Below are 15,541 nucleotides of genomic sequence, written 5' to 3' on the forward strand. Positions count from 1 at the left end.
CATATGGAGATAACGAACTGTATTCAAGATCAAAAGTCCATAAAACAATACAATATAGGAGCAGAACAAACACGGACCTCCAAAACATCAAAAATGGGATTAGATGCCGTAAAGGAGTACGCATCCCTTTTTTGCACAAATTCTGCTTCATATGAATACAAAAATATGTCCACTAATAACGGAGCGCAATTCGTATCCATGGGAATTCCAATAGATTGTTGGAAGACCTGGCCTCATAACAATTGATTCAGCAGTTTTCTTTTCTTGTTTTACAAACAGTTTTTATGAAAACACAACTTTAGGGGGGGGGGATGAAATAATAAATTTATTTGCAAAAATTGCACGCTGTCTAGAGTAGCTTAAAAATACATGTCGAACATACAAAATTATATATTATGCAATTTTAATAACATGTACATTTGTCGCTAAAGTTTCACGAAGTTCACTCCATTGGTATCCATCCCGGATAGATAAAACTACTGACGTCATTATTAAAGTCTTTTGCGAACCTTGAACCCGGGGCAAATACGGGTTTATAATACAGGGTTGTCCCCCCTGTCAACCACGCCACCCACCATCCGAAGGTCCCCACGGACATAATCGTGTGGTTTGTTAAGGACAATAGCGCCATATCCTCCGGTCCAGAATTACCTAATGATATGTGCACATTTGTTTTGTTCTTAAAGGCGTCCTTGGTCCATTTGAGGTCATCCGACGCAACTATGAATAAAACGCTTGGATACAAATTTTCAAAGTAATCCAATGAGTTTTCATAATAGCTAGCATTAGGAGTTATTTGACCGTAGTCATTCACAGGTTTAGAGGTGTAGTCCCCACGTCTTACATGCACTCCCACTAGCGTGGAATTTTTGGAACAACAAGTAAACCCGGATGTTCCTATGATATCTGCTAGCTGCTTCCTGGCTCTCTCTGTTATTCTGTCTTGGAATTTAAATGTCTGACGAAGACCGTTTTCACGCTGGATCCAGTATTTCCAGGACTGCAAATATCCATTAAATTTAGCACTCTGAAATATTGGCACATTTATAAGTTGTTCATCGAATGAACAAGCCCATTTCTCAGAAAAGGTTGGAATGCTATCACAAGCTTTGTTTTCTTCACCAATTTGTTTCAAAGTCGTTTTATTAATTTTGAAAACATTGCCGAGTTCAAAGTTTTCGGGGATTACAGGATACAGTCCTTTAGATTTAGAAATACTGTATAGAAAGGCATACTGAAACATCAGGTTTCCGAGTCTTCCACGGAATCCTATACAAGCTTTCGGCAAACCTTGATGTGGTATTCTATTTATGGACAGTAATTTGGAAATGACCACCAAAGCAGCTAGCGTAAACAATCCTATTTCTGCAATAAGAAGTAATGCGTAATAAAAATTAAATGCACTAAATCTCCTATTTATCTGAATGAATAAGATTAGGTTATCGCTGCTCTTGATCTCTCGTGCAGATTTGACTGAATGTCAAACATTCTTGAGATAAATAAATACAGATCAAAACTAGAAGTACTGTGAGCAATGAGCTCACTTTATAGTAACCCCCCCCCCGCCTCCCATATAAATATAATGACAATATAATGACAGTATCCATGTTTTGCTCTGGAAAATCCAAAATATATGTCAGATCAAAAAATAAAATAAGAGGTGCACAATGGCAATATGTATCAAAGATTCTGTGAACGTTTCGTTAAATTTCATTCAGTGGTATGAGAGAAGTTGCGGATAGGAGATGGGTACTCTAAAGCATAACAGACGGACGGATGGACATACTGATTACTATATACCCTCCCACTTCTCAAGCGGGGGTATAATAAAGTTAGATTGACAATCTATGACCCTGAAATTTTTTCGGTGTTATTTTGTTTCATTGTTCCATTTTCTTCAAAATTGAAAGCAAATAAAACATTGAGAACAAAATTATTAGACTATGAAATTAGAACTGATATCAAGCATAATGAATAGCTAGAAAAAAAGTTTAAAGTCACAACAAAGTCTTTTGTAAATGTGTAAGTTATGTCGAAACGCATTAATGATAAGTGTGTTTGTTATCACTCTATAGGTAAGAAAATTATCCAAAAACAGTCAGACTATAAAAAGTCGAAATGTTTTTTTTACCCATTTCAATAGCAAGATAAGGGTAAAAAAAAGAAAATGTGTATATTTTACATCAGACTTTGGTGATCAATTTGTATACAGAGATTCTTGCGACTTCTGTTGACCTCATTTAATTTAAATGACTCTTCCTTTTATGGAACTCAAGGGGAGTGGTTAATCATTATATTGGAATTATCTACAGCAAAAATGACTGCTAAATGTTCACTTTAAACATATTTTGCTTTCGCGGTAATTCCTTAATATAAATTTAAGCGAGGGAAAAGTTCAATGACGGTTTACATAATTTACAAAAGCCTTTATCTTAAGTACACGAGATATTTGTAATCCAAATGGAAAAAATTATATCTTTGAGTTTTTTCTCACTGCAAACAATAGATTCTGATGTACATCAAACACTATTTCTATTGTACGAAACACTCAGGCGAGCTAAAATGTATTGACGTCATCTTAATTATTATAATTAACATAAGTCAATACCGGTAATTACACGTACCTCAAACTTTAAAGGTATTCGAAAGAAAATCTACTTATTATATATTCGACTAAATTGCTTACAATAAAATTGTCTTGTATTATCTAGAGAGAAGATGATTTGTGGACACAGAGAGTATATTATAACAAATTGAATTCTATTCTTCTACTTACTTAGGAGATATTTTGATAATTTCCGCATTATTCATTTCCCATCCACAACACGTGGTTCCCATTGAAGAACATTACACCCAAATTCTGTCAGATGATATTGCAGTAAGTTGATATCTGTGCAGTCTTAACTTCAATAAATTTTTATCTCGACACAAAGGGACTGATAAACGCCTCATACAGGTAAATCACTCAGCGATCTGGTCAGGGATACAGTATCAGAGGAGTTTGTGAGGCAAAAGTAATGGTTCTGTTTTCCTTTCTATATGTGAAATTATAACTGAAGGAAATACCAACTAAATGGAAAATTTACACAAAGGAAATAAAAACACAAACGTCATGGTACAAACATTCCGAAGTATATGTCAATAAAGCCAGCATTATGTTGTTATGTAGATAAGAATTTTTACTTAAACAAGGATCTGATTTTGTATTTTTTTATTTTGATATTTTATCAAATTTTATCAAATGAAATCGATGTACAATGTAGGATTTTTCTAATTGTTGGAATTATGCGATGCATAAGTATTTTAGCTATTTAAGATCCCTCTGATAAAAACTTTAACAGGTCGAGGAAACTATTTTCTGTGACGTCAGAATAAAATAACATGTTAAGTGAGGAACCAACGTGACTGACAAATCGACCAATCAGCTCAATGAGTTGCATTATGGTCTACTACAAAAATACTACACATGTTTTTCTAAAAGGCCAATTTTTAAAATCGCTCCCGGAAAAACGTGATGCATTTTTCCAAGCATTTTACACACTTAATACAATATGAACATCATTATCTACTGATTCCATGCTCACATTTATATACAAATGATTTACAATGATAAAAATTAGGGTTAAATCTCCACTCCATTGTACAAGTCCGTTTGTTGACAGCTTTCCCCGTGCTGTATAGATGTACGGTCAGTGAAAAGTCAATTTCATGTGACTATTCCTTGGTCCAAAAACAATCAACTCTGAGGTGTGCTCACGTATTGTTAATGTTTGCTACGTACACAACTTCGAAATATATGCTACTCATGTTCTATGATCAATGGGCATGAGGGTTTATATGACAGGTAAATAATTTTTTTCAAAAATGCAACTTCAGAATCCCTTTTTTTTTTTTTTTTATAAAATGCAACTTTTAATTTTTGGTAACAAATAACTGAGCAACAACTACTTAAATTTAACCAGTAACATGGCAAATTATCGAACATCGAGTTAAAAAATTAAGTCTTATTTACTAGTGAAGACTTTGTGAGCGGTATTTCAAAGTACTATTTAACAAGGAAAAGTTACTTTATTTGTTAATGTGAGCATGGGGAATCTTAATTAGTACCCAATCTTCGTATTTTTCATGATAAATTTCAAGAAGATCGTTAGCTGACTTCCCTGCAGTCGTTTGAAATCGCGTCCTAAAATTCCCTGACCCACGTGTTTGTAGTAAAAATAAACATGTAGTAGACCATCATGCTTTTCGGCTCATTCACTGGATTGGACCATTGCTTGCTGTGAGCACCTTTGTGCGCAATCGCAACAATATCCATATAAGGTAGTTTCCACGACCTGTTTAATACTAACTGCATATTATAAATCACTGTTTATCCTTTATGAGTATTCTCATAACAATATCTTGTTTTACATTTGTATTTATAAAAGGTTTTAAGAAACCAATATCATTTGGTGATGGTATCCAATAATCTTGCATGATCAATGTCAAATCAAGTTTATTAATTAGATTTTCCCTTGTCATTAAAGTTCATAAACCCTCTGCTCACTCATATAAAATGTTGCTTTAACCTCAATGATTTTCAAAAAGAAATGTATTTTTTAAGTAAAATGCAAACAATTATAGCATATAGCTTGCGGGGCAAAAGTGGACAAAAAAGACATTTCAACTTGACAAATCTATAAAGGAATTTCTGTCATTAAGAGTTATCTCTCTTATCAGAGTATCGATGAACCTAAAGAATAAAATAAAATACTGTATGTGTGGATTTGAATTCGTTATAACGAAATCAACAAATTTGTTATAACAGATTAAATTCTTTTAAACGAATTCAAAGAAATTGTCATAACGAATTTAAAAATATATTAAAAATATTTTTCGATAGGTCTTAAATGGGCTTCCGTACTTGAACATTTATTTCCTTTTAAAAAAAATATATAGGGGAAATTCTGATTAGTGCGGAAGCCCATTTAGGACCTATCGAAAAATATTATTGAATCCGATATATAACGAATTGTCGAATTTTTTAAAACGAATTTATTTCGTTATAACAATTTCTATGATTTTGTTATAACGATTTTAAGCTGTTATAACAAATTTGTTGAATTCATTATAGAAAATTCTTTCATTTGTTACAACGAATTAAATTTGTTAACACGAATTAAAAAATTTGTTATAACAAATTAAATTCGTTTAAACAAATTCTTAAGTTTGTTATAACAAATGAAATTCTTTAAAACAAATTCCAAAGTTTGTTATAACGAATTAAATTCGTTTGATCGAATTCAATTATCAGGGTCTATATAGAAAAATATATATGAATTCGATATTACTATTTGTCGAATTCGTTTTACCGAATTTAATTCGTTATAACAAATTATGGAATTCATTTAATTGAAGTTAATTCGTTATTACAAGTTTTAGAATCTGTTAAAACGAGTTTAATTCGTATTAACCAATTTTTGAATTCGTTATAACGAAATCAACAAATTTGTTATAACAGATTTAATTCTTTATAACGAATTCAAAGAAATTGTTATAACGAATTAAATTCGTAATAACAATTTGGACAATTCGTAATATCGGATTAAAAAATATTTTTTAATGGTTCCTAAATGGTCTTCCGTATTCAAGTTATATCTACGCTTGAATTTTTTTTTCGTAAATGCTGGAGTAGCTATTTTATGAAAAAAATTAAGCATGTTAAGATTGCAGTTTGTTGAAAATCATCTTTATTTGATATAATTTATAACGTATGTACTTAGATATTTATTTCACTTACTTCAGATTATTTCTTAAAGTCTTTGACTGTTAATTTAACAATTTATAAAAAGACATTAATCTGAATAATTTTAAGAAGCAGAAACTAAACGAGATATTTCCATGTTCATTAAAATGTATACAAATACAAATACAAATATTTTATTAGTAATTGGTAAAGGCCCATAGAAAACATAGTGATAAGTATGAAAATACAGTAGAACACAACTAGGATACAAACAATTGGTGTAGCAAATTATGTATTGTACTTATCAGATACTAAATACATACATGATTCAGTACAATGTAGTTACTCATTTATGACTTAAGTATTTTTTCTTATATCAGATATTTGACATAAAAATGATGATAATATTTTAAGAACCTTTTTACAACTAATATTCATCAATACTTTTAACAATTTTTGATTATTATCAATTGTTTAAATTATACATGTAGCTCCTACTAGATTTCATTAAATATGACCACCATTTTAAAAAAAAAACAATTGTAGAATTATGAGGAACAGAGTATGATTTTTAAAGGAAAAATATGGAAATAACGAACTGTATTCAAGATCAAAAGTCCATTAAACAATGCAAAATAAGAACAGAGCAAACAAGGACCTCCATATCATCAAAAGTTGCTTTAAAATTGTTCATACATAAAACATGCTCTTGCGTATCGATTCGATCACTTAAGATGTATAAACTCCGTACACAGGTGATGAAGGTACATTGCTGCATAAGTAAGGGAAGTTGACAATAGAAAAGTTAAAATCATCAACAATTATCATAAAGCTTAATTAGATGTTTGATTACTATTAAAGTCTTTTTCAAGTAAAATATCCAAATATAAAACAGATGTGTCAGAGTCTGTGGTATCTTTTATCTCAAGCTCACCATGATATATCGTATCGACCTAAGAACGGAAATCATTTTTTGTCGACAATACGTCGTCGATATACAAAAATATTGAGTTGAAGGCCATATCAAGTATTTTCTTCTTTTCATATGAATATAAAAAAAAGTGGGCTAATATGACGCGCAATTGGTACCCATATGCATGGGATTTCCAATAGATTGCTGGAAGATCTTGTCTCCAAAAACCACATAGATATTGTCAATCAGAAACTCAAGCATCTGTGTGATGTCAACTTCAAAGTACGTATGTGTTCAATCAGAATGTTTATAACAAAATAGTTTTGCAAATGACTAATGACAAGGTAAATAAATTAATGAGTTCCAGTTTTATGGAAAAAACAGCAGTGAATGATATCAAATAAATCCTAAACTGGTTATGTATAAGGTTGGAAAGTCGTACGGTTTAAGCTGTAGGTTTTGGCAAAAATCTTTTGATTTCATCTTGTCCAAATGTTCCTTGGACTTTTTAAGTACTAGTATCAGAATCTGATTTACACTTCTTAAATATATTGTTGCACAGTACTCTTGACGTTTATGCTTCACAACTGTTAATATCTAAGTGAGGAGTACAGAATAAGGCTTTGTTGAGCATTTACTGGAAAGCGCTTTGTATCTTTGTAAGATTTTTTATAAAGTTTCGGAATCCAATATAAATATGGTAGTCCAAGTTTATTTTGGTTCCTTGAGATCATAAAAATATTCAAAACTGACATATTATTTTGAAAAATTTCTTCCTTAGAAACAGAACTATGAGTATAAAGTGAATTATAACTTGTAGAATTAAATCCAATTGCAAGTTCTTTTAAAATACAATTTATATAATTAGCCTTACATACAAAGCCAATGTTGTTATCTGCTTTGTCAGCAGAGACCAGTGCTGTACCTACAGATCATGTAATCTATCTAATTCTTTTTTCACTTCTGGATTGTTGGATAAGGAGGATTGACGGTTTTCATTCAGCCCCTGAATGTTTCAATACGCGATTGTAACATAGATCTGATACATTTAATTCATTCTGACAAAATGTCAACATGCATCTCTTTTTCCTACATGTATCTAGACCATCGATCGCCTAGCGTAATCTTCTACAGAATCCATAATATTTATGAAATTCTGACGCCAGTTGAAGGATAGTTGTTCCCCATAGTTAGGTTTATTTATTATTGATCTAATGTCCTTATTATGAACTATATTGATGTCACCTGTGATAACGTATCCAGCAGGATGATAATCATCAGGTGAAGAAGAACAAGAACACGACGGAGTATTATGTTTTAGATATGGACCATCTCTGCACTGGCCCTAAATTTCAGGATACTTTTGTATATTTTGATAGAACAATCATTTGATATAAAAACTTTAAAAATGTCATTCAGCACTGTATAACAGAAGGGGGAAATAAGTTTAATAATCTATGCCATAGAACACAGGAGAAATGATCAGTTTAAAAACCCACATTTAATATTAAAAGTAAATAGTCTTTGTACGGACACAAAGAATACCACAGTTAAATAAGCACATCATTCATAATATAATAATAGTGATAAAATTTACATAATGTATAAATATGTATTTAACATACATAAGTTAACTAGCTATAAAAAATGGTGACATTAATGAGCAATAATACAAACAAACAGTTCTTAATTTTCTCTCAGACAAACTGGGATTCTACAATATTTAATAATATTTAATATAGTAGCAGACAATACATTCTGTTTTAGATTGAAAAGCAAAAAAGGGGTATTTTTTTTCTAAAAATAAACACATACATAGTGACATAGTTAAATACTGAATTAACACTGCATAATTATAATGTTAACTAAGCATGTCATACTTTAGAAAACAAAGAAAATAAACTTTGATACGTTGCATGGTCTTACACATTTTCTTCACAAATGCACGTATAGTGATACCATGAGTTATTTTACATTCAATTTCACAGGAAAAAAAAAACTTCTCTCAAAAATGTATGTTTACTTCATTACCACAGCTATTAGTACTTTTTCATGTGTTTCAGATATTTACAAAACTTTCAACCACACACGCCTTATGAATTTTCAACCACACGCCTTATGAGTTTTCAACCACACGCCTTATGAGAAAAAGGGTCAAAGCAGAACACAATTTTTTGGACAATGAATATGAGTAAGAAAAGGATGTTAACTGTTTTCATCATTGTTCAGGAGATAGAAAGACTGATGCGATTGTCCAGCTAATGTCTCAGTTGAGTACCTGAGGTCCTTCCATTAAAATGTACATGACATTTACGTTTACCTACAACTGTATATCCATGATTTGTTAATATATATGTTTACAAGTACTTAAAATCATTTTTTTCTCAAAAATTCAATTTTCAATGCATGGCACATCATGATAATCCTCAGAACAAATCACATTAAAAAAATTCTTACCCTATGCCATTATAGGGGAGATTCTAAAATATTCTTATGTAAGTCACATATTCTCACATATCACATGAAAATACAAATATTTAATACTTCATATGAACTTTAGAAGTAATATGCATAATAAAAATAATAACATAGAAATATATACATGTCAGATTATACATAATATAGAAATATTGTGTCAGACAACATGTACAATTTGTTTTTATTTCTTACTGACAAATGATATGTAATTTTAATTCTATTCTCAGAATTCTCTTCACACAGTCAAACTGAATTTATTTGAATCAAAATGGAATATTTAGTGACATAGCTTACTTTCTAATGATTGAAAGAAGTAGGAAGAGTCTGTTAAGCTGTTTAGGGTTAACTACAGTCAACAAAATCTGAGTGTAAACAAATCCAAAATGTTTGATTTCTTTGTGTGAAACTGAATATCATAGTAAAATGTGTAATGAGAAACATACACCTGGGATACCTGCTTGGCAGTTAATTAATGAAAGCCCTTCGTGGAATGTAATGGGGACTAATTAAGCTTTTTACAGAGAAAGGAAAATGGATTTCATAACGAAAAGGAGTACATTTGAAACAAATGTATGTAACAAATTCTTATCAAAAACTAGGTCCTGGTTGTAACTGATATTCCAATTCTGATTAAAGATAAAATGCTAATTTATCAAATTTTATCCAGGACTTAAGTTATAAAACAAAACTGAATTTGTCAATTACACTGACCATCACAAATTGAGCTCTCTAACTTAACTCGGAAAACAACATTATACCCCAGCAAACAATAACAGAAACTCAGATAATATTTAATTCTATAAAAAAAATTTGGTTTCATTAACAGGTTTATATTTTTGCCTGTAAACAGATATCTAATTCTATTAAAAAAAAAACATTCGGTTTTTTTTAACAGGTTTATATTTTAGCATGTCATATCTAAAAAGTGTTTACCTTCAAAATAAATCCATGTACATGTATTTCAAAATGAATATATAATGAGAATCCTTGTGACACACTAAACTTACTTCCCTCTGCGTGAAAGAAACAAAAAAGATAAAAATTGATTCCTATTTGTTAAGTTCTAAGTTAATCACTTGGATATGAGTTCCTTCTCCGAGGAGTCCTCACCCTCCTCCATTTTTTCTGATATCTGAGCCATGTCCATTTTATGTTTAACCTTCATTTCCTGCCTCCGTACTTCGGTGTACGCCCCGGACCCGAATAACACGACAAAGTTACTGGTCCACCAAAGCGTTGATTTGTGATCCTGGTAGTATATACACGCTATCACGGTCTGAGCGCAGGCTTTAGCTGTCCCCGATATGTTGTGGGTGAGAGGAGAGGTCACCTGGATCTGTAATCCAGTTATGTATCCGATAGCGAATCCGAACACTCCTCCTATCGTCATGTAGGTCCAGAACGTTGTGTTCCCCAGTTTTGGGAAATTCCAGACTTCTCCGATTTCGCCGAACACCAGCATGAGTGGGAGGAAGAGGAAGCAGGCGTTGACGTTGTTGTAGAAGGTCAGTCTCCAGATGTTGTTGTCCACCACGGGCAGGACTTTCTTTGTGTAAATAGAGTTCAAGGCCACACTGGCGCTCGCCAAGACCCCAAACACCACCCCCATCACAGACAGGGACCCTGAAATAACAACGGATAACCACTGATAGGGCTGAAGTATAAATGACACTGAAATAGAAAGCATAATGATTACTAGAGCTCAAGTATAAAAATTTCATGAAGAGATATAGGCATATGCCTACTTTTTAGATGTTACACTCTTTTCATGGGTACACTGTTTAACAGATAACATTTGTGAGTCTTTTTTTCAAAATCTTTTTTTTACAAAGATACATTCAAAGTCATAAACATTTCATTAGAAATATTTTTAATTTAAACATGCTCATTGCACTGCATACTGAAGAGTTATAATTCTGTGGTATTTTTGTGCAGATTGAGTGATCTGCCCTTACATTTAGATTGTAAAAATCAAAATCTAATTTGGCTACAATCAATTAAAGCATTCTTAATCTTTCATTACTCCAGGTAAATTAACTTGACACTTTATTTCTATGTGGTTTCCTCATTTCAATAATCAACAATAATTTATTTTTGCTCTCAATTCTCAATTGTCTTTGTACATTTTCTCATTTTAAATATCTGCAATATTCATACCTTTTACAAAATTACTTTCTCAAGTGTCCAACAAATATATTTTTGATTGTAATAGAGAGTCCTTAACATTACAATCACTGTAAAATCAGTTTCATTGGGACTTCAATTTCATTTATTTTGTTGTTTAAAATTAGCAACAAAATAAAATCCTACACAAAATTTTTATATGGTGAGATACTGAACATCGTGGTGCTTTCGAAACAACAAAATTTAATGCCTACAGACACTTTTTTTACCTGACAATTCACTGACATTTTATCCCCCTTAAAGTTTGTACATCTACAGTAGGTTTACCTGCCACTCCTTCTTGATCCACTCCCATGAAAAAGCCTCCAATGATGATCAGACAGCATACAATGGCCTTGACAGAGGTCGTCTGTTGTAGCATCGTGTAGGAAAACACCTGTGTTAAAATTAAAGTAATATAAGAACTGAACTACTACTGACTAGGCACATATTTCTAAGACAGCACACAATGGCCTCGAATACCCTTGAGGTCTGTTGAAAAATTGTTAGATTGCAGATGAGAACTGCATTAAAGACAACATGAAGTGTATTGGAAGACAGAACAAGATGTGTTTGTGAAACACTATGCGCCCGGCGTCAACAAAGTTCGAAAAAGCTATTTTTAGTATATAGGTCACAGTCAAGGTCACAAGGTCATTGACCTTGGTGTTGTTTGTAAGAACTTAATTAGTGGGGTATGCATACTAAATATGAAGTTCCTATCTCCTATTGTTCAAAAGTTATGGCAAAAAGTGGAAAAAGCTATTTTTAGCATATAGGTCACAGTCAAGGTCACATGGTCATTAACCTTGGTGTTGATTAAAAGAACTTCATTAGTGGAGAATGCATACTAAATAAGAAGTCCCTATCTCATATGGTTCAAAAGTTATGGCGAAAAGTGGAAAAAGCTATTTTTAGCATATACCGTAGGTCACAGTCAAGGTCACAAGGTCATTGACCTTGATGTCATTTGAAAGAACTTCATTAGAGGAGTATACATACTAAATATGAAGTCCCTATCTCCTATGGTTCAAAAGTTATGGCAAACAGTGGAAAAAGCTATTTTTAGCATATAGGTCACAGTCAAGGTCACAAGGTCATTGACCTTGATGTCATTTGAAAGAACTTTATTAGAGGAGTATGCATACCAAATATGAAGTCTCTATCTCTTACGGTTCAAAAGTTTTGGCAAAGGTTAAAGTTGACAACAGACAGACAGACAAACAGACAAACAGATAAACAGATAAACAGACAAACAGACAGGACAAAAACAATATGCGCCCCGAAAAAATTCGGGCGCATAAAAATTCTACAACACAGGGTTTACAATCATCTACTAATATATAAATATCTAATAAAATTTTAACAGCTAGATGAATTTAAAGTGTTCTACTTTGTAGTTATATAATTTGACTACAGTTTAAAAACAGAAATAAAACTAGCAAAAACAATGTTGCCAAAATTTAGCATTAATTTGGGCTGTAAGTATGTGTCCTTTTAAAACGGAACCATTTACTGACTTAGTTTAAGTAAATGACATATGTTTTACCTTCTTCGGTTATTATAGGTTAGTAACGTAGAACTGAAACATTTTTAATAGGGATGTCAAATCGGTCAATTTTTAATACTCGGTTACTCGGACGTTTTTCCAATCGAGTACCCGGGTACTCGGTAAAAGTGTAAATAAATATGAACAAGTAAACATTGTAAACTCTTGTAGAAATAAAACCACATGCTTTGATAGAAGGTTTACCCGTTAGTGTATTTCTGTTGTAACAACGATGAGCACTTCATGCCCGATGAAATTTAATATAACATCATTTATGTTCAATTTATTCATCAGATAAACACAAGAAATAAAATCATAAGTAGTTCACAGATTTTTTGTTTCAAAAATTAATCTGCTCCGTATATTGTAATGTAACTCTTTGTTGCGTTTGACGTCCAGGTATCAGTCGTACAGTTTAACTTGAACTTGATCAAGTTCGCCTAACAGAGCGGATTTACGGTTTTAGTACACTTTTCGAACATAGATTTTCTAGTATTATGGGACGGTATTTTGTAGTTTGGTGCAATGATGGACATCAGTTTTTTTTTTTAAGCCTTTGGCTTCAACCATTTGTATTGGCAGGTAATCAAACACAACCATATCAACAATCGCGCGGGCAATATCATCTGTCTCTTTTCCCGAGAATTTTTAAAAGACTTCTCGCAGAATTAACAAGATTGTCAAATTTATTAAATCATAATAGACCTTAAACGATGTTCAGTGAAAAAAAATAATTAAAGTTAATCAAAAATAAGGGTAGAAGACAACCAAAGGTGAGAAAAGCCAGGTTACAGGTGCTTGGTCACGATAATTACTGTATAAACACTGCCACGGGCGATAACGGTCATTTAGAGGAGTAGGAAACCATAATTACTGTATGTACAAGTGCAATGAGTATTTTACGTTTTAAAACATATTGTTTAATGCATTAATAAATAAGTTAAGAAATATTCAAAAATATACTTCCGAGTAACCGAGTACTGATTTTAGTATTCGATACTCGGACGTTCGATCGAGTTCCCGGTTAACCGGGTACTCGTTGACATCCCTAATTTTTAATATAAACATAAACGGGTAAAATTAAATTAATCATAGAAAACGCTTGTAATAATACATACCACATTGAATACACTTGTAAATGATACATACCACATTGAATACTGTAGTTAAGGAACGTCCTATATAGTAGAATGCCACTCCCACGTACTTCAAACACAGGTTGTTAAACGATATCATACAGCAAAAAACTATAGATAACGGCAGCACCTGCAAAATAAATTCAAAATCTGCAACTCAACACAAAAAAAAAAACACAGGAAGGTTTGGTGAACCTTCGTAAGTTTATTGTTACAGGTTTTATGATTATTTTTTAATTAACCATGTTTACATTTCACTTGCTTTTGCGATGACATGCAGAGCTTTTCCTTCCTGAACAAAACAAAATTTGCTAAATTCTAGAACATGTCATTTTATAAAAATAATTAATACTGAAATCAAGAACTTTCCTCCTTTCCTGAATGAGTCAAAATATGTTTTATCATGTTTATTGTGTTTAAAATCATTATAAAGTTTGAAAATTTCTAATCAGTCTCTTCCAGACCTACCCCCTTCAGGACTTGTGTGTCAATCTGAATGGATGGGAAGGCTATGTGATTTGGGAAAGCTTTGGAGAGTCCACTCAGCAGGCAACAGAGTCCTACAGTCACTACACACTGGTACCATGTGATGAACAGAGGCGCATTCAACTGAAATTAAAGTTTACTACATTAATACATTAAACATAAAAACTGTCTTGTCGGGACATGAATTTTAATTTGCTTTACATCAGCATATACACTGTATATGTGAGTTTGTACTGTATATGTGAGTTTGTGCTGTATATGTGAGTTTGTACTGTATATGCGAGTTTTTACTGTATATGCGAATTTGTACTGTTTATGTGAGTTTGTACTGTATATGTGAGTTCGTGCTGTTTATGTGAGTTTGTACACAGTATACAGGTATATGTGAGTTTGTACTGTATATGTGAGTTTGTACTGTATATCACTATATTTGCGAGTTTGTACTGTATATCACTATATTTGTGAGGTTGTACTGTACATCACTATATGTGAGTTTGTGGCTACTAAATAATTTTTCCTTGCCTTACCTTTAAATCTTTGCTGCTCAGTAAATATTTGTTGAGAAAAACCATGGAAATGGAAATGACCCTGCAATTCAATGTTCAAATTCTTATTTAACTTCTACACGATGAAAAACTTTCAAAAAGTTTCACCAAAATAACAATGTAATTTGCCATATTTATTTCCATTAATTCAGTTTTCAGGAGGAAATTCAAGTTATCTAATTATTGACTATTGAACATGTTTAGAAGCGTCAAACAAACCAACTCACCAGTACGCAGCAACGACAGACGCTATTTTTACCGACTTTGAAAAGAACGACTCCATCTTGTTTCTCCTGTACACCATAACAATGAGAAAATTTGCATAAGTAAAAAAACTTGTGGTTTAAAATATCCTGCCACGATTCAACAAACCAAGGGCACCAGTTTTTGTGCAGTGAACCAGTTAATAGATAAGACGTACGAAGAATATTCGAGGAAGCAATTGTATCCGGATTTCTAAAAAGAAAAACTCCTTGCTTTATCATACATAAAATAATATAACATAACTTGGGGCAGTCTATAAAGTGTTTACAAACTACCCCAATC

The 15,541-nt window shown here is 32.1% G+C and overlaps 2 protein-coding genes across 2 annotated transcripts; both read right to left on the reverse strand.

Moving 5' to 3' along the window:
- Positions 1-311: 311 nt before the first annotated feature.
- On the reverse strand, positions 312-2,908 carry LOC134274150 (galactoside alpha-(1,2)-fucosyltransferase 2-like). The gene is made up of 2 exons (XM_062756403.1): positions 2,777-2,908; positions 312-1,365 (listed from the first exon to the last, which is right to left on the reverse strand). The coding sequence occupies exons 1-2, from the start codon at positions 2,802-2,804 to the stop codon at positions 443-445; spliced, it is 951 nt and encodes a 316-aa protein (XP_062612387.1). The 5' UTR covers positions 2,805-2,908; the 3' UTR covers positions 312-442.
- Positions 2,909-9,382: 6,474 nt separating this feature from the next.
- Positions 9,383-15,404, reverse strand: LOC134274162 (GDP-fucose transporter 1-like). The gene is made up of 6 exons (XM_062756417.1): positions 15,223-15,404; positions 14,978-15,038; positions 14,433-14,573; positions 13,978-14,094; positions 11,568-11,676; positions 9,383-10,739 (listed from the first exon to the last, which is right to left on the reverse strand). The coding sequence occupies exons 1-6, from the start codon at positions 15,297-15,299 to the stop codon at positions 10,189-10,191; spliced, it is 1,056 nt and encodes a 351-aa protein (XP_062612401.1). The 5' UTR covers positions 15,300-15,404; the 3' UTR covers positions 9,383-10,188.
- Positions 15,405-15,541: the final 137 nt, after the last annotated feature.

This window comes from Saccostrea cucullata, unplaced genomic scaffold, assembly GCF_032062105.1.
Source record: "Saccostrea cucullata isolate Sc308-1 unplaced genomic scaffold, CSIRO_AGI_Scuc_v1 ctg1281, whole genome shotgun sequence".
Taxonomy (NCBI): Eukaryota; Metazoa; Mollusca; class Bivalvia; order Ostreida; family Ostreidae; genus Saccostrea; species Saccostrea cuccullata.